At 38.9% G+C, this 17,956-nt stretch overlaps 4 protein-coding genes across 10 annotated transcripts; 2 read left to right on the forward strand and 2 right to left on the reverse strand.

The window, feature by feature from the left end:
* Window positions 1-307: 307 nt before the first annotated feature.
* On the reverse strand, window positions 308-3,736 carry LOC110813684 (NADH dehydrogenase [ubiquinone] iron-sulfur protein 8, mitochondrial). The gene is made up of 8 exons (XM_022040923.2): window positions 3,579-3,736; window positions 2,657-2,735; window positions 2,376-2,429; window positions 2,189-2,280; window positions 1,999-2,112; window positions 922-989; window positions 737-848; window positions 308-628 (listed from the first exon to the last, which is right to left on the reverse strand). Exons 1-8 carry the CDS (start codon window positions 3,630-3,632, stop codon window positions 533-535), a joined length of 669 nt encoding a protein of 222 aa, XP_021896615.1. The 5' UTR covers window positions 3,633-3,736; the 3' UTR covers window positions 308-532.
* A 138-nt stretch (window positions 3,737-3,874) lies between these two features.
* On the forward strand, window positions 3,875-8,422 carry LOC110813685 (envelope glycoprotein). Of its 6 annotated transcripts, none has more exons than XR_015812923.1 (4): window positions 3,876-4,082; window positions 4,166-4,284; window positions 4,660-4,789; window positions 8,288-8,422. XR_015812923.1 is itself a non-coding variant. In XM_022040926.2 (3 exons), exons 1-3 carry the CDS (start codon window positions 3,937-3,939, stop codon window positions 6,191-6,193), a joined length of 276 nt encoding a protein of 91 aa, XP_021896618.1. In that variant the 5' UTR covers window positions 3,875-3,936; the 3' UTR covers window positions 6,194-6,565. The 6 variants fall into 6 exon arrangements, 3 of the variants coding, with proteins under 3 accessions (XP_021896618.1, XP_021896617.1, XP_021896616.1); XR_002539517.2 differs by lacking the exon at window positions 8,288-8,422 and adding an exon at window positions 6,174-6,565; XR_002539518.2 differs by lacking the exon at window positions 8,288-8,422 and adding an exon at window positions 6,183-6,565.
* On the forward strand, window positions 8,394-10,825 carry LOC110813683 (uncharacterized protein At1g01500-like). Its single transcript, XM_022040921.2, has 2 exons — window positions 8,394-9,101; window positions 10,159-10,825. The coding sequence occupies exons 1-2, from the start codon at window positions 8,394-8,396 to the stop codon at window positions 10,384-10,386; spliced, it is 936 nt and encodes a 311-aa protein (XP_021896613.1). The 3' UTR covers window positions 10,387-10,825.
* Window positions 10,826-11,492: 667 nt separating this feature from the next.
* LOC110813717 (BTB/POZ domain-containing protein At1g63850-like) lies at window positions 11,493-17,949 on the reverse strand. Of its 2 annotated transcripts, none has more exons than XM_022040959.2 (2): window positions 16,614-17,945; window positions 11,493-12,112 (listed from the first exon to the last, which is right to left on the reverse strand). In XM_022040959.2, the coding sequence occupies exons 1-2, from the start codon at window positions 17,829-17,831 to the stop codon at window positions 11,831-11,833; spliced, it is 1,500 nt and encodes a 499-aa protein (XP_021896651.2). In that variant the 5' UTR covers window positions 17,832-17,945; the 3' UTR covers window positions 11,493-11,830. The 2 variants fall into 2 exon arrangements, with proteins under 2 accessions (XP_021896651.2, XP_088062878.1); XM_088206752.1 differs by lacking the exon at window positions 11,493-12,112 and adding an exon at window positions 12,119-12,984 and having other exon boundaries at window positions 16,614-17,949.
* Window positions 17,950-17,956: the final 7 nt, after the last annotated feature.

Here is a 17,956-nt window from a genome sequence, read left to right on the forward strand (position 1 = left end):
AAGAATAAGAATTCAATTAAATTCAAATAACTTACGAGGTTGTTTTAATTTTAATGTCATTTGATTTTAAGTATTAATTGTCACATTAGTATTATTATTTTTAATCTAAATGTAAATTGCTTAAGGGTTAGGGCTTGGACTGTTTAAACCCCTAGGAACAAGAACAAGTGTTCAAAAGAAAAAAAAATCTCAACAAGCCGACCACCAACTTGTAATCTGATACCAGGAGTTGCAGCCATGTCAGAACAGTATCTTGCACTCCCCAACCACATCTTTTTTTTTTTCTCTTTTCCAAGTCAGAACAATATAACTCAATTTAGTGCACTGCGCCCCATAAATTTAGTACACCTTGGCAGGGTACGACAAACAATTCATCCCCATACACATGAAAGAGTAACTTCAGCATCAGCAAAACATTACTGACTCACAAAGCCAATAATACAAGTATTTTCAAGATCCATCCACTGGTCATTTTATTTTTCTGCAAAATTCAAGCCAAGAAAATCTGATTAACAGCACTGTCAAAGCAACATCAACGGTAGAGACTCTCAGATCTAAGGTTTTCTGCAATCTCAGTTTCCCAGCGATCCCCATTCTCAAGTAGCTTCTCTTTGTCATACAGAAGCTCCTGCAACAGAGTGAGAAAAAAAAAAAAAAAAAATTAGGCAGAAAGGGGGAAAAAGAAACTTAGGATTTGACTACTTCCATTATACCAACAGTGGGTTGCATGTTAAACCTCATGAGTCTCTGTTGCAAATTCAAAATTGGGTCCTTCAACAATTGCATCCACGGGGCAAGCCTCTTGGCAGAAACCGCAGTATATACACTTGGTCATGTCAATATCATACCTGGAAATTAAGCCAAATTAGAAGAAGAAAATAAGGGACTAAGGTAAGAGAGAGATAAAGAGAGATCCTTAACCTCGTTGTCCTACGGCTTCCATCTTCTCGCTCCTCTGCCTCTATCGTGATTGCTTGTGCGGGACATATCTGATAAATAATCCAACAAACAGTAACAACAACTAAGCCGACATTTACAAGGAATAATCTGTAGGTGGAGAAGAATCATTGATTTCATTTTTTAGACTAAGCAGTGGTGCTTTAGCCAGGGCAAAGGACTGCAAGTAACATATTAACATTAAATGTCACCCATTCAGAGTGTATATGCAGTTTACATACACAGTGCATATATAATTTGATATTTTGTATATGCAAGGCGCATATATGCAGTGTATATACAATATACAGTGTGTATATGAAGGGTATATATATAATATAAATTATATGTCTATGAATATAATAAAATATGCATATATAAATATATATACACAGAACACATAAAAATATATGCATGCATTTCTAGCAATAACAAGAATTTTTGAGTTTACTAGCATCAGAAACAGCACTTTGGTATTTTTATGGATCTACTTTAACTTCTTTCATTTGACTGCAATTTGGGGGAGTTGCATAACATTTAGTTTCTTTGAGAGAGGGAATTACAAGGTAATTAGTAGAGGAAAGTTCTTAACCTTACATTTTTATTATCCTGAAAACTCAACTTCCAAACAAGTGAAGGTAAATTGGTTTTCCATTCATTCACCTAGTTTCTCCTCCACCCAAACAGACCTTAATGAATACTGGAATTCATGAAAAAATACAGAGACAGGAACCCTGACATTGCCATTGTTGGTCTGGTCAATCTCTTCGGAGTGAGATCTCTTTTATACATGTGTGTTATCCTCTTGGTGACTTATAAACTAATTATTCTTTTTCTCTAAAAAAAGAAACCGTCGTATTGTCTGACAAGGTATATGTATTAGGGTTAAGAATAAATGCCAGAAATGGTAATAGCCTCTTCCCTCAGGAAAATTAGAGAAACATTGTGATAAGCTCCAATTAGGAATTTGTTACCACTATCACATATAACATTTGGTAACCCTCTATAAACCATAACCGTGCAAGAAAAGAGAAATAAAGTCAAAATGGAATTTGAACTTACAGCCTCGCAAAGTTTGCAAGCAATGCACCGTTCCTCCCCAGTTGGATATCGTCGAAGAGCATGTTCCCCACGAAAACGAGGGCTCAAAGGTCCTTTTTCAAATGGATAATTTATCTGTGAAGAAAAAGAAAACTTCAATACCATGCTTGGCAAAAACCCAAACTCAAAGAGAATTGTCGGCCGCACTTACAGTAACTTTTCTCTCAAAGAAGTATTTCAATGTAAGCATCAGACCACGAACCATTTCAGTGAGGAATAATGTGTTTATGCTGCGCTCAAAAACTACAATAATCCAAAACATCAGGAAACTCTCGTATAACTCAACTGAAAAATAAAGCAAAAATAAGACGATGGAAAATGTCAGCCAACAACATTACCAGAACTCCAGTCCTTGGATATCTCCTTAGCAAGTTGCTCTCTTTCTTCATCATCTGCAGATGACACAAGAAATGCTCCATAGCCCTCAAAGTCTTCTAAGATTTAAGCATGCAACTGATGATTCATGACTAGTATCAAAACATATAATTTGTATGCATAGACGCACTTGCAAGCACATTCTGCAGCAACTATGAACAGGATAATATAAACACACATATGAAAGAATTTGCAAACCCTTAATACTACTAAAAAATGAACACATGCATGACAGAAAATAAACCTTTTTTGGTGCTGAAGAAGTGTGCATCATATCGAAGTCCATAATTGGGAGAACACTGTAATGCTTGCCCTGAAACAGCCTACGGAAATCATAGTAGAAATGAATAGACAAATAACAAATAAGAAATTTGCACAACACACGGCAGACCAAAAGCTAATGGATAGGGATAAATAAATAAACCCTAAGAATTTTACAATCAGTAACGTCTGTGGTGGCAAATATTGTGATAAAGAGCATGCCAGTTGTGATAATGGTGTCAAAGGTTGTAAAAACAATGGTTACTGAAAAGCATAGGGTAAAACACAGATTCTTCTGCTAAATAACATAAAAGAAAAAAAATTCGAGGAATAAGAAACAACGCCAAATACAATAGTTCATCCAAAAGAAAGGGAAGAGAAAGCAAAACCAACGGAATAAACGTTAGACTTGGGCTTGCCCCCATTGCGTACTAAAGAGTATGGAATATGTACCCAAGAGCTAGAAAATCAGAACCCTAGAATTTTAATATTTTGTCAGTTTAAGTTTGCTGTCTGAACATGTATCCTAAACCTTTAACCGTATGAATTCCATGTTCTTTTCCGTTTCAAGACAAGGGATTAAGCCCGGGGACTTTACCTAAATCTCTACCCCATCAACCCACTTCTGTTGCCGATAAATTATGAAGGCGAAGGGAAAATGAAATAAAGCACACGAATCCCCTTGTAGCAAATCGTACGGCCCAACCAAATAAGAGGAGAAAGGAACACACAATTGCTAGTTATTTGTGCTATGTTCAGTATCAGGAAAACAATGAATTAACAGATTGTAAGCACAAAATCCTATCCAGATTAACATTGCCCAGTTGATTCCTGAAGTGCCTAGCATCCAAACAGAGAAAAGCAAAGGAGACACCATGATGGGTTTAGAGCAAGAGATTTCTTACAAGCTGTCGAGCCCGAAGAGCATTAAGCGACTTGCGAGCTAAGATCGTAGCCATCAGTGACGGTGCGTCCTATTGTTCTTCTTCGTTTCGATCTTGGTTAACAGGGATCTTCAAAAAATAAGCACGCCTGAAACTGGGAATAAGAGAAATAATTGGATCGAGCAAACTTGAGATGTCCGTTTGGGGTGGACTACCAAAACGGTGCGTTTTACTATCAGTCCCTTGATGGTTGGTTGGCTATTGGGCCGCCCGGCCCATCTTGCAACTGTGCCTGTAGGGTTTAAGAATGGCTCCCTACCGTCTTCGCGTTCCCTGGTTTGTTCAAACGCAGATAGTTTCTCTGTGCTCCAAACCAGAAATGGCGTCGTTTTGCAGATCAACAATAATGGCGGGTAAAAGATCTCTCTCATCTCGTTGCGCAAACCTAGCTCAAAAGTCTGTGAACCCAAAATCTATATCTTCTCCTCTATCTTCACCGCGAAGGTCCTATCCTTGTGCTTCAAGGTACGACACCCCTTGTTCTCTCGCGTAGTCTCGATGGTGAATGTTTTTTTGGTTCGTCTTCATTTTAGTTTTTCATTTTTTAGGTTCATATCGGTTTTGGGGGGTCTAGAAACTATGATGCCGCTTCACAGTGCCCTTGCTTCTGCTAGGCTGAAGTCGAGCATCGCTGTTGATTCCTCTTGTTGGAGCTGGCTTTCTCAGGGTAAATTTTCACCTCTTTTGGGTTATTGATTTCTTTGATTATTTGCTTACGGGTTTCTTTGATTCGATATGATTATGACGAAAATGTACTTTTTGTGTCTTTAATCCACTCAGTGTGGTACCATCGAAGGATATGCATGCACATAAAATAATGTGTTTTTGATAAGTTTTGCGCTTAATTCACTCTGTGACTCGAAGTGTTTGGTGGCTGATCTCATTATTGAAGAATGCTAAATTATCAGAATCTTCTGATGAAAGTTCTTTTGATTTTAAACTGAATTAGATAGAAAATTCTTTGACTGGCTAGGTGGCGATGGTTGTTGCCTCTAGCCTTGCCTAAAATGTTTTCTGACTTCTTTTTTACCTCTTGAAATAGGATTTGCAACACCGTTGTGACCAGGCTTGTGGAATCTATGTGGGAAAATAAGTTCTTAGGATTTTTCTTCAGTCTGGAAAAAGGATCCAAAATCCTTTGAATTTGAACGCTGATATTCCATTTCTGCAGTGTACGAATATTTGTCTACGAAGTTCACTGCTTTCCTGCATGTTATCTCCTACCAATTAATTTTTATTCTCGTAGAGAAAGACCTGGTGGATTCTTAATTGGACGGTGCTTAAGTCCTAATTCTTACAAACCAATACGCTCCATTTAATACCGTGGGAGGAATTTGATATTGTAGTCTGCTTATTAATTTAAGGTCCTTCTAAAATGATTTTTTTTACATACTTTCATATGTATTTTTTTACATACTTTCAAAATCCTTTGAGTTAAAATATATATTTGCTGTAACTTGTTCCCAGTTATGAGCACTTTCAGATCGTGGTATGTAAGGAAACTATACCTTGATAGCACTAAGTTTATTAAGCAAAATAATATAAATAGAATCTGGCCTGTTCTTTTTATCTCAGTAATGATGAGTCTTTATTATAGAATAACAGGATGGAGCCTAGTTGTACTTGGCCCCTCCTGCATTCTTTAAGGAATCTTATTGTATGTTTTTACTTCATGTATCCTACCTGCTAAACTTTGGAGACCTTGGAGATGCTTTCATGAGATTTTTGTAGCACGGAGACAGACAGGATGTAGTTTGTTTCAGCTTCAGGCTAGTGTATAGGATGAAAACAAGTTGTAATTTGTGCCCCATTAAATGAAATGGCATGTGAATTAGGTCATCCAGGCAAGTCAAATTTAAGTGAGAGCTTTAAAACGAGAAATAGCAGAAAGGATTTGTGTAAATGACCTCAAGAAGAAGGAAATAAGTCAAATTATAATTGTGTTCTGTTGCTCTGGAATTTGTTTTCATAAGTTGGCTGCATTAGTTGCTAATGATTAAAGAAGGGAGACACCTATTGCTTGAATCCTTTTGTGTGTATTGCAGATCCTTATTTTTATCGTGTTATGTTTTCTGGCATCCAACTCATTATGGTGAGAAAGAAATCTATAGATGGTTTAGAAGTGCATCTCGTAATTGAATTGATGATAACATCATTGTGTGAGTCCTGGTCATAGTTTTCTAGGTCACATTCAGTAAATATTGATGGCCTTTGATGATACGTATGCACCAAGGCTTTATGTTCTGTAGCTCATACAGGCATTTCTCATTCATATCTGAAGATCTTTAGTTGTTAGATTAAAATTTTAATCTCTGGCAGAAGGTCCCTTTTAAGTAGTTATTTTAAATTGAGGTCCAGAGCAGTGCAACTGGTTCTGTTTTCTGTTTGTTTCTCATCTGGAGTAAGATGTATTCGTCTTGTAAGTTTTTCCTCGGGGTCTGGGGGACATGCCTTTCATAAATGATTTGTATCTTATGTCTACTTGACTATCTCTTGCCTCTTAAAAAAGAGCCATTTCCAGTTACTGATCTTCCGTACTTGATTTATATTTCCTAGAATTTGCAGTTCCACGGTGACAAAGGCTAAAAGGTTCCAACATGTCGGATCTAGTGAGCATCATTTGAGTAGTTTTCTTCTACGTTTGCTGATCCTTGTGCCTTTTTGTCATTACTTCCTAGAACAATTATTTGGTGGAAGTCATCTCCTAGCATGGATGTTATGGCAGGATAGGTTATTGATATTCTATCCTTATGTTTTGGAGCACAGCAGATATTTGATTAGCAAAATGATGAGTGCCAAGACCTTTTTGTTAAATTCTGAATCAGTAAGAATTTGTGGTTTGGTGAGTGATCTCTCTGTTAGGACATACAGGTGTAGAGCAACATGAACAACCTTCCAATGTGATAATGTTGTTTATACAGTAAATATGATATTGTGCAACTTGGTAAGGAAGCAATTGTCTGTTTGTGTAAAAATGTAATATGGGGTTGTATAAGTTTTGATGGTAATGCATTCTATGAGGTATGTCAGTAGGAGTTTGAAAGAGATGCATGTTGATGACTAACTTTTCATACAAACATGGAATTGAAGTAAGCACGTGGGGTGGGACTCAAGTGCAAGCATGTGGTCTCCTCATATGTTTTCACGTGAATTTGTTCATAGAAAAAATTTCACGAAAGTTATTGGAAGAGGAAGTAGAAATTAATTTATTTTTGAATGAGAAAAGCATTTATTTGTTAATCAACCAAAAACATACGTCTCTCCTAAAAATGTAGATAATTGATTTCTTAATTAGAATAAACTTTTGTAAAGATAATAATATCTAATCTCCAAACGATAAGAAAAAATAAACAAGGCAAAAGTGATTTTCTCTTGTTCTTTTTAGCCAAAAGGGGTTATTTATACTCGTTATAATCTCCCCCAACAAAAATTTATTCAAGAACCATCCAATTTTCTTAACAAAATTCCACCACCTGCCCTGCTTTCTATTCCGTTTCATAATTTTGAAGTTGACTTCAATTTCTTTTCACCCAAGCGAAATGTGAGCTGGGTCGTGCTTTCTTTTCCTGATCGGGCGATATAAGATGCGTGGTCAGGATTGTCTTTCAGAAGAAAATCAAAATCTAAGTTTTGTTTTATTGGAGAAGAGACTGGGGGCTGGTTATCATTTGCTTTTTGATTGTGGATCGAGGGCATGGGTTTCTTGTGTTGAGTTTTCACTTGGGTGTCAATTAGCGAACTAATAATCTTCTTCAAATTTGGTGCTTTGGTGGTGATTAGACAGTTGTTATTTCCATTTGGAGAGAGGGAGAGAGACAGATAGAGAGAGATTTTTGTCTGTTTGTATGACGTGAATGATTTATTGTCTATTGCACTTGCCGGCAATTTTGTTGGACTCTTTAAAAGGGAAAATTTTCTTATTTTGTTCTCTCTCGCTGTTATGATTACTGATCAGAGACTTGGCAGGGGTACTTATTTCCTGGTTAATATTATATTGAATTGATATTCAAGCAACTCGAATTTGAGAGAGATTATTACATCTCTGGGCGTTTCGCGTATGCGGCTCTGTCATTGAATTTATTGTCTTTAATTTCAATTTGAAGAGGCGTTAAGACTGAGTTTGATTACTATATTTACTATACGAATTAGGTACAGTACTCTTCGAGACAGTGACCTTTTTTCCCCAACCTTGGCCATTCAATATATTTGTTGTGTTTCAACACTTCAGATTCTTGGAATTTTCCTTGCCATTTCTCATCTTCTTATCCCTTTCTTTATCTTCTACTGCATCTTCTGTTTTGGTAGGTTTTTTGCCCCTTTTTTTCCCCTTCATCAAGTCAAGTCCTGCAGAAAGTAATATGAGGTTTCGTTTCATGGTCTTTCTCTTTGTCTTTGCCTTTGCCTGTTGATTGGTTCAACGATGTCTTGATTGAATTTCCTTCCTTTCTTACCATTTCCTTCCCTTGCTTGGATGGTTCCTTTGTTTCTCATTACTATTTCTTTAAACTAGATGTAGATTCATATTCAGCAGGCCAGTTGGATTTCACCTCTCTGCCAGATATTTACCAAACACCTTTTTCTAATGTGTTTCTGGTTTCCATGGTTCTGTTTTGAGTTTCGATTGTCTGTGGTGTAAATTGCCTTAATTTCACTATGTTGAATGTCTGCAGGTTTTCTTTGTTTACATGAGCTTCCCTTTTATGGATATCATCAAATCCTTGACTCAATCAAGTTGGAATAATATCAGTGAGCAGGAGGATTTAACTTTTTAGTTGTATGGAGGGTGCTTGTGAGCTATCCAACGGACCCGGACATATGGATAATGGCCATGTGGTTTTGAGAAACTCTCCTTACCAGCCATGCGTTAAAAGATCACTACCTTGGCTTGATTTGAGAGTTTTTTATGTTAGAGTGAGCAAATGTGAGATTGATGATTCGACTCCTGAATACCTCACTGTTAACCATATTCAACTCGATCCTGACACTGTTCTTGAAGTGAATGGCGTTAGGACTAGCATCTACTCAGATGGCCCATCAACCCTTCTTCGAAGAGATCGACTGGATAAGAAATCTGAAGAAGCCACGTTTATAAGCACTGATAGTATAAGAATGACTGGAAGTGTGAAGTTTGAGGTCTTTGATAAGAATGTTCTTGTGCTATTAGGGGTTCTTACATTGTCAAACAGTAATGGTTTTAATGGGGAATCCGGAAGCCATGGTCAGAGCTGGAGCATGAATTGTGAATCAGACATGTCAGTGGGAACTGGCTTTCTCAAGGCAAGGCAACTTATGGTTCCAGACTCATCTTCACCTACGATTGAGGTATATGTTGCAGGGTCTTTCTCAGGGGCTCCTATTATCTTAACTAAGAGCTTGCTGCTTGGTCTCCGCAAGAAGCAAACTAGGAAGGGGGTGTTGGACTCCATTCCTGAATATGAGACAGATGAAGGACATAAAGATGATCCTTCCAGACTTTCTCTCCAGGTAATTTTGACTGAAATCTAGGGAAGTGAAGAACTGAAAGTCACTTATGCTTCAACCATTTTGTTTGTGTATTAATCTACTCTTCTATAGACCATTTAAAATGTTTCAACTCCAATTTTTTTATCACCATCAAGAAGAACTGTCTTGTAGTACTCCTTTAGTATAAATACCTTGATTTTCAACTAGTAGAATACTATTTTGTCACTCATAAGTGGATATAGTTATCTATTCTTTTAAAGCTTGTGCCTTCTTTTCCTATATCCATTTGGTATTTTCTGCTGTATACAAGAAAATTGCTTAGCAAATGCAAAAACAACATTTTATTTGATGGTTTTGCTTGTACTCTTGCAAGAGCTACTTGCCAAACATGCCCTCTGACACCTTTTCCTCCAATATAAGTTCACTTTACGAGTTAGAATTATAAATGATCCTTTTCTTTGAATTTTATGCATATCTAAAATCTGACCATGGAATGAGTAGGTAGTGATACTACTTGCTCATGTTGTCGACACATACAGTTCTATGTCACTTCCTGTCCTTCATATTATAGGGAATCTGCTAGTCCGGGACTTTTTCTGTTTTTCAATAAAAAAATTTTTAGATTCAAAGATCTGTTGATTTGCCTAGAATCACAATGATGATAAAGATTTATGTTTTTAAAAGAATCTCCACAAACAAACTGAATACTAGATTTACCAATGCTTAGACCTTGGCTCAAGCAGGTTTGGTAGGTCAAATCAAGTCTACCAAGCAATTAAAAGAATAAAAGGAAAATGGAACATATAATACTAATAACAATTAAGAGAGAGTTCCTACGTGTCTTTTTCCTGACCAGATTATTGACTGATCCAAACCTTGGTAAAGGAGTATTTTTGAAGCGTGAGTATTTGATTTTGATGCAATTATTGTGCTGATATAAGGTTGGTACTTTCCCTTCTAACAGTAAACTTTCATGGTTTATTTCACTTGAGTGTCACTTGACATAGTCTTCGTGATTGAATCTGCTTCTTACTTGTCACTGTGCATTCTGGTTCTGATTTCCTTATAATATTTGTAGATATCGGCTTATCCAAATCATAAACCAGAAAGTGAAGACTACAACGACCTCTACTCAGGGACAGAATGTTTTGAAGGTGAAGATGGTGAGCTCTCATGGTTTAATGCTGGTGTCAGAGTGGGTGTAGGCATCGGCCTGAGCATCTGTCTGGGAATTGGAATAGGAGTGGGATTGCTGGTTCGAACCTATCAGGGCACTGCTCGCAATTTGAGAAGGCGATTATTATAATCTACTATTCCCACTCATGTCATTCTAGTATAATAATGTAGTTTATCTGATCCTGTGGCTACTAACTTACCAGTGCTTCTGACATAACCCCCTTGTTGATTAGGAGCTCACATTCTTGGAATAAGGTATGGGTGACACATAAACTTCCAGCTTTTGATGGTTTTCTCAGGAGCAGCAAAGCCCGCCCTTGGAAATAAGAGAAGTAACTTTGTATTTTTATCTACCATAAAGAAGCAGGAATAGTTGGACATTTCCTGAACTTGACTTCATATATGATGTGGGCTTATTATGAAGTCAAGGTCCTCCCAATGTAGGTAGTTTGGTTATCTGCCGTTAAACTCAGTTTGAGTGTTTTTGAGTTTGTAAGCTTGTTTTTAGTAGAAAAGAAGTTTTGATAATGTAAAAGAGATGTTAATACAAAAACAGTTGAAGCCTTAAATTTCTGGGTTGCAGGTTTGGCGCAGTGGTCCATTCTAGAGGTCTTAGATCCCATGGATTGCATTTAATCCTTTTTAGGTTAGTGTCTTTGTTTAAATTACCTTTATTTACTCCAGCTGTGTAGGGACTATTAAGAACTGTACTATTGATAGAAAATGGTGGGAAAGTGACTGCGCCACCCAGTGTGGCTGCTATTCGCAGCTTGTGAATTGAAAAGCAAACTTGAATTGGGTCCTTACATTAGGTGATATACATGTAATATACATAACTTTTCATGTTTAAATTAGGTGGACGCTCATTCTCGTTGCGGGTATATTGCAGTGAGATATATAATTCTTATTTTGAGAAAGTAGAGAACTTGAATTCTAATATATACCTAATTTAAACATAAAATAAGTAAATATATACCTCAGAGACTATTACAGAAGGATAAGTAAAAAATTTCAATAACATATACCATATACACCTTTTCTTTGAGAACAAAAAAGACAGGAAAGAGCATGTAACACAAGAAAGACAAAGAGGGGTGATTTTTGCAGTGAATAACTAACTATATCACGTTAAAAACTTGGTATTAAAGTATATATAAATACATATATATATATATATATAGAGAGAGAGAGAGAAAGAGAGAGAAAGAGAGTTAGATGAAAGCAGTAAAGATTAAATGGATCCGGCAAAAATATTTACATTTCATGACTAAAGCGTCCGTCTTAGCAACATCAAAGAGAAGAAATTGCACAAATGACAGAGAGCCAACTAAACCTCTTCAAAAATAAAGGTTCAAGGCTTAAAAGCGGGAGGATACAATTGCATAAAAGCTGCAAGGAACAACAACCATTTGTAAAAAAAAAAAAAAACCAAACATCCAGCTTTCTATGTACAAGCTAAGCGGTTATATGATTTACACAGTATTCACAACCAAAGCCTGACCTCCTATGGTTAAAAGTTGCTACCAGGTGGTGCCAAGGCTTTTCATTCCACACCATCATCACCATAAGCTTTGCTATAAATCAAGACTGTCCAGCTGAGGGGGTCGAGTTGCACGACGGAACCAGGTATTGAATGCTGTAACCAAGTGGGGGCAATCTTCCACATTTCTGGTTGAGAAACTCAGGCACTGCTGCAGCAAAACTTGTGAATCTGATATTGGCAGTGTGGATATAATTCTCAGGAATGTCTCCTCCAGTTCCATGTACAGTGTCTTTAGACTCGCTGACATAGGTGACACATTCTCTTTGCACACTATCAGAACAGGAAGCCAATCTTTTACAAGGTTCATCCTAACCTGGAAATCAAAATGAAGCTAAGTAGAGGCCAACCATCTAAAAAATATAAATTATTTGAAGAAAACACCTCTTAGCAATATCAGTGACTAAGTCTCAAAGAGGCATATCTATCTTATCCGTGGAGTTAACTTCGGCTCAAGTCCCTTGCAGTGTTACCCAATACAAAGCTCAAAGCTCATGAACTACTTAGCATCAGCAATTAGACTGTAAAAATTCTTCCCTAATGATCTCCTAAATAAATAAAATAGTGAGTAATGCCAGAAAAAGTCCTTCCATAGCTCAGTAGTAGCATATGATATTTAAATTTAGAAATATAACACTTTTCACCTTTGATTCCCGCCATTCTCCTCATATCTTACATGTATTAACAATTGTTGCTAAAGATAGAAAATGAAAAAGATTGGAGACAATAAGCACATGCCAAGAAAGCTACAACAGTTGACAGAACCAGATTTGGCTGTTGTTTCAGACGGGAATAGTCATTTCTATTAAAACTTAAAAGGGAATTCAACTACAACAGCAGCTCGATACAAAAACTTGGCCAAGAATAATGAGGTAGCATGCAATAACACAGTTGGCAGGTAACTTGACCATGGTATCATCTCAACAAGCAAAGAATGATGAGAAAGAGGACATAATAAGTGAAAAAAGAAATAGTACTGTCAAATAATACAAAGATGTTTTAACTTGCAGATGCAGTCGTATAAATGATCTCCATGCAAAGTGCCGTGCTAATGCAGTCATATAATTACTAGGTAAGTGTAAGCTTTACTATCAGTACACTTATCTGTATATTTGCAGTTACTTATGAGTGAGCATTGACGTCTAGGCATAGCTCAATATCTCCAAGTACATAACAAATACAACCATCCTAAAGCCAGTTAACACAATGAGCCAAGTACAGCATAATCATGCTTCAATTGAATTTGAATTTAATTAATGGGGTAACTATTCCATTGAACACCATTCAAGACCATATGCTCCATAAGAAGTAAAGAAATCATTTTTCTCCTATGTGCTAGAAATCTTAAAATACCTCGAAACACAGATATCTTAAAATACTTTCCCCTTATAGTAATTTATGCTAGAATCAATTAACATTTCCCATCATTCTTTCAATAATCTTCCTCCTCATGTGTTTTAACCTTGGCAAATGAGTGTTTTGAAGCAACATTACATCAAAGAGAAAAGGTAATTTATGCTAGAATCAATTAACATTTCCCGTCATTCTTTCAACAATCTTCCTCCTCATGTGTTTTAACCTTGGCAAATGAGCGTTTTGAAGCAACATTACATCAAAGAGAAAAGGTGCAACTTTTTATCTCGAAGAACAAGAGATGTTCTCCCTTTTTTGCAATCCACAGCCTCGATTCAAATCTAGAGTCATCAATTAAGGAGGCAAAAAGCTTTCATTTCAAAGGTTGTCACATGCAAAAAAAATGATAGACATGAGACTAAATGTAACACCCAAATGTTATTATTTTTATTTTGTAATTATTTGATTTTTTTTTTTTTATTTTTAATTAATTTAATTTGATTTAATTTAATTTAATTTTATGAAAATAAAAATAATAACAATGATAAAATTGGGTAAAAATATTATTTGGATTTAATTGAAATTGATTTTGGAAAAAAGGGGTGAAAATTTAGATTATGGGAGTGTTTTTGAAAAGAAAATCGGAAACCGGGGGGTCAAAGCGCAATTTAGAAAAGTTGTACCACGTCAGCACCACGTCAGCAACCACATCAACAGCCCGGTCAGCAGCCCCGGCCAACCAGGACGTGCCGCGTGGCAAGGAAACGCTGACCAGGAGACGGGCCACGTGGGCGATCCGCGTGCGCGCGATCGGACAACCTAGATCCGTTCCCGCGCGCACGAACGACCCAAATCAAACGTGCGCACGGACAGCCCAGATTCACACGCACGGACGGCCCAGATTTAATCCCAATTAAATCGCGATCGAACGGTTCAGATTTAATTTTGATGGACGATTAAGATTAAAAGGCAAAGGGTACAAATAACCCCACCCACACCTGACCATGAAAACCCTAGCCGCCAGTGCCTCGCCGGAGAAGAAGAACCAGATGCCGGAGGAGCCGGCCGCCGCCGCACCAGGGAAGTTTCCGATCGTCGTCGAGGTAAATTTTCTCCCTTATGCTCGCTTTTCGATGCTGAGTCCTTTATGGCCAAACTGGAGCCAAACCACCGGCCAAACGGCCGAAAAACCCAGCCGAAGCCCAGCGGCGCCGCCGCGCCCCTCCTCGATTTTTGCCTTCGATGAGGCCCTTCCCGACCCCCGTTCGATGCAAATTTTATACCACTGTGATCACCGTTCTTTTCTCTATAGGTTGATAGGAGCCAAACATCAAAACGCGACTCACGCCGGAGGAGCAGCCGCACCCGAGAACACCGCCGCCGGTGAATTTCGGTTTTTCGTGATTTTTTGGCCCACCCGAAGGCCCTAGGGTTGTTTTATCGCAGATACCGATGCAAGTGTGGCCAAATTCGACCGAAAACGGCCGAAAACGGCCAACTCGAGGCGAATCGCCGCTGCAAGCGACGGCGCCGTCGCTGGAGCACGGCGGAGCTGCCGTGCTGAAATCGCGATATTGGCCGAAAGAGGCCCTAGGTCTGATTTGTGATTTTTTGGGACACGTGCAGGTACCGATAGTGCGTTTCAGTTTTCCGAAAAAAAATTCAGGGAAATTAAGGACAGCCTGTAGGCGCAATGTAGAGCCGTATTCAGATCCCGAAACAAGTAAAAACCCATCACCCTATTTCCTATCACGGTATTAAAGCTAAATAAATAATTAAACTGTACTGTGTGACTTTATATATGTATAATTGATTAAGGTTGCCAATGGAGCCCGAGTCCGATACAGTGTTGGTCTATTATTGTCTGATTTAATTTCCAGTATTAAATGCAGCATGATGTTTGATGTAATTATGTTATGGTCTCGTATACATGAATCATAATTTCTTTTATTATGGTTTGTATTATGGTGAACCCGATACTATGTTGTTTTGTTTGGTGTCAATTACTGGTTTACATGTTTGCGTATGATTGGATGAGTGAGACCAAGGAAAAAGGTAAAAAGGTTATGTGAATTGATAATTGAATAATGTGGACAGTTTGACTAGATATTTTGGGAGATGGTGGACGGACCGGGTCCGGAGGGAACCCTACCGGGAAAGTGGTCTCTCATACCGGACGGGGTATGGAGACCTTATGTGTTTTGGCGCCCATATCGGACGGGGCATGGGGACGACCCGTTTCACCCTCATACCGGACGGGGTATTGAGGTTTATAGTTTTGGCGCCCATACCGGACGGGGTATGGGGACGGCCCTGGAATCAGGTTGAAATGTTAAGGGTTCACGCGTAGCAGGACCCCCTATGGATCCCCATGGATACTAGTAGGCTGGTAAAAGAAGAAAATATGTTATTTAATGATTGAGATGCAAAAAGCGTGGTAAGTGTTATGTTATAAAGTTTATATGATTTCATGATAATGATAATATTATTGTTTTCATATGTTGCTTTCATGGATTTCACCGAGATAAGTGGACAATAAAGGTTTTCATGTTAATAAACGAGTTTGTTATAAATTATGCTCCATTGGTCATTTTTGTTTTCTATCCACATTTACTTCCGTGGCGGTAAGATAGTGTGATGTCTTTACTGGGCTGGTGTAACTCATTCTTTATTTAACCATTTCAGATCAGGAAGACATCGTTCCCGAGCCCGTTCCGCAGGAAGACGGCGAAGAGGACGCCTAAAAGCTCCATAACTATATTTATAGTTCTTATCTCGAGTATCTCTTTTAGTTAATTTGTTCTTTCATGTTTTGAGTACATTTTGGTTATTGTGTAAGGGATGTTAATCAAAATTTTTATTACGCTTCCGCATTTGATATTTTTAATACATATATTTCATTTAAATTTCCGAAACCGTTACACTAAATACTAAAGAAACTTCGTTATGGAACTCACCACCAGGAGGTCCCAATTTCTTCTTTTTTAAAAAAAAATAAAAATGGTAAGGAGGTTCCAATTTCTTTTTTAAGAAACCAATTCTGCCAGTTGAGTATTTTATTATCTATTACACCGATCATCTATAGTAGATGTAAAATTGCAAAAACTTTCCGGAGCGAGAATTACTTTATCTAAGCACTAAACACGCAGAGTGCGGTTTGGGAAACTTATGAGCTAATATCCATGATATGTATTCTTATGAGGAAAGGAAGTAAGCACCCTAGATTCTGACATCTCTATGTCAACAGTACTTAATACAACCCCATGGCTTACCAGGAAACTTATTCTGACTTTGTATCGGGAAAGTAGAAAAAACAAGAAGAATATTTCTAGTTCCCGCTACGATCTAGTACATAGTTAACAACTGATTTACCCCATGCATCAACAGTACCATGCTAATAACTTTCGCATCGAACAACCAAGATTCACTTCGAAACAAGATACAAATGTATACGAAGCCAGTACCTGTCTAGCAGCCAAAATGCTGCCAGCAGCAACCGCGTTGGCAAACTTTGAAGTGCATCGCAGCATGACAGCGGGCAGACCCGGGACGATATTCCTCCATGCATCATCCCGAAAGGCCCTCTGTAGATCCGCAGTGAATGCGGCCTGCTCACTCCACTCCTTGACCGCCGAATCAGCCACCCTCAGCTCAATCATCCTCTCCACCAACCACTGTAGATGCCTCCCGTTTGTCATGGCCGTGTGCAAATTTAGCCTCTGTATTGCCTCCGTCTCGTTATGGTCCCCTCTAAAATCCGGACTGGAGTACTCCTCCAAGCTCTCTTTGACAACCTTCAAGCTCGTCTCGAATGCCCTCTCCAGGACCCTCTTAGCTGACTCTTTAGAAGAGAAGTCTCTCAATAACTTGGCCACAAATGCCTTCACATAAGCCAAGTTAGGATGGTTATGAATCGCCGTTACAATTAATCCGTGGAGCATCTCCTCAGAGGAATCCTCTCTGGAAGGAGAAATCCTAGCAAGGAGCTCTCTCGATTCTTCCTCCCTCAAGAAGGGAATCAGGGCCAGTACTCTCATTTCCTCCTCCTCGGTCCACGGAACCGCTTCGAGGAACCTAATGCAGGACCTGACACAGTCATCAAAAAGAAGCTCCAGCGCCACCGGGAGTACGTCGAGGGCGGTAGACGGCGAGTTGATTGCAGCATCGAAATCATTGGTGTAGAGAAGCTGGAGAACCGCGAGGTGCGCGGCGATGGTTCCCTGATTGGCGGACACTGGTAGATTAATATGCGTGTAATCTTTAATATCCGCAGAGGAGGAAAGGGAAGTGTTAGCAGTAGGTCTGTGCCATCTATCAGAGAGAAGGGCGGCGAAGTATTTGGAGCGACGAAGGACGTGAGAGTGGAGATAGATCTGTACATCGGATGGGTCAGCATCGCGGTCACGGGCAGCAGAATCGAGGGAGGAATCGTAGGGGAACGGTTCGAGGAAGAGACGGAGGAGGAGGTCCGCCGTAGCAGGATCGTTGAAGGAGGCGGGGGAGGAGGAGAAAGTGGGTGTGGACCTGTGATCGAGGATGGGTCGGACAAAGGACGAGGAGGAGGGGGTGCGACGGAGCTTGGCAGCAAAATCGGAAATGGATCTCTGGTCGAAGGAGTCGAGGAACAGAGAGGGAGTGGGGTGGCTCACGCGCTGTCGCTTCTTGGAATTGCCAGGTGCCATGGATTTGCGAAAGAAGAAGATGCGGAAATGGATTGAAGGGGGGTGGGGGCGAGGAGCAGTGGGTTTGGAGGAAGAAGGAACTTGCTTTGTTTTTAATCAGCGATCCCACTATCACGGCGAGTGAC

Source organism: Carica papaya, chromosome 6, assembly GCF_054855325.1.
Source record: "Carica papaya isolate Zhongbai chromosome 6, ASM5485532v1, whole genome shotgun sequence".
In the NCBI taxonomy this organism is placed as follows: Eukaryota; Viridiplantae; Streptophyta; class Magnoliopsida; order Brassicales; family Caricaceae; genus Carica; species Carica papaya.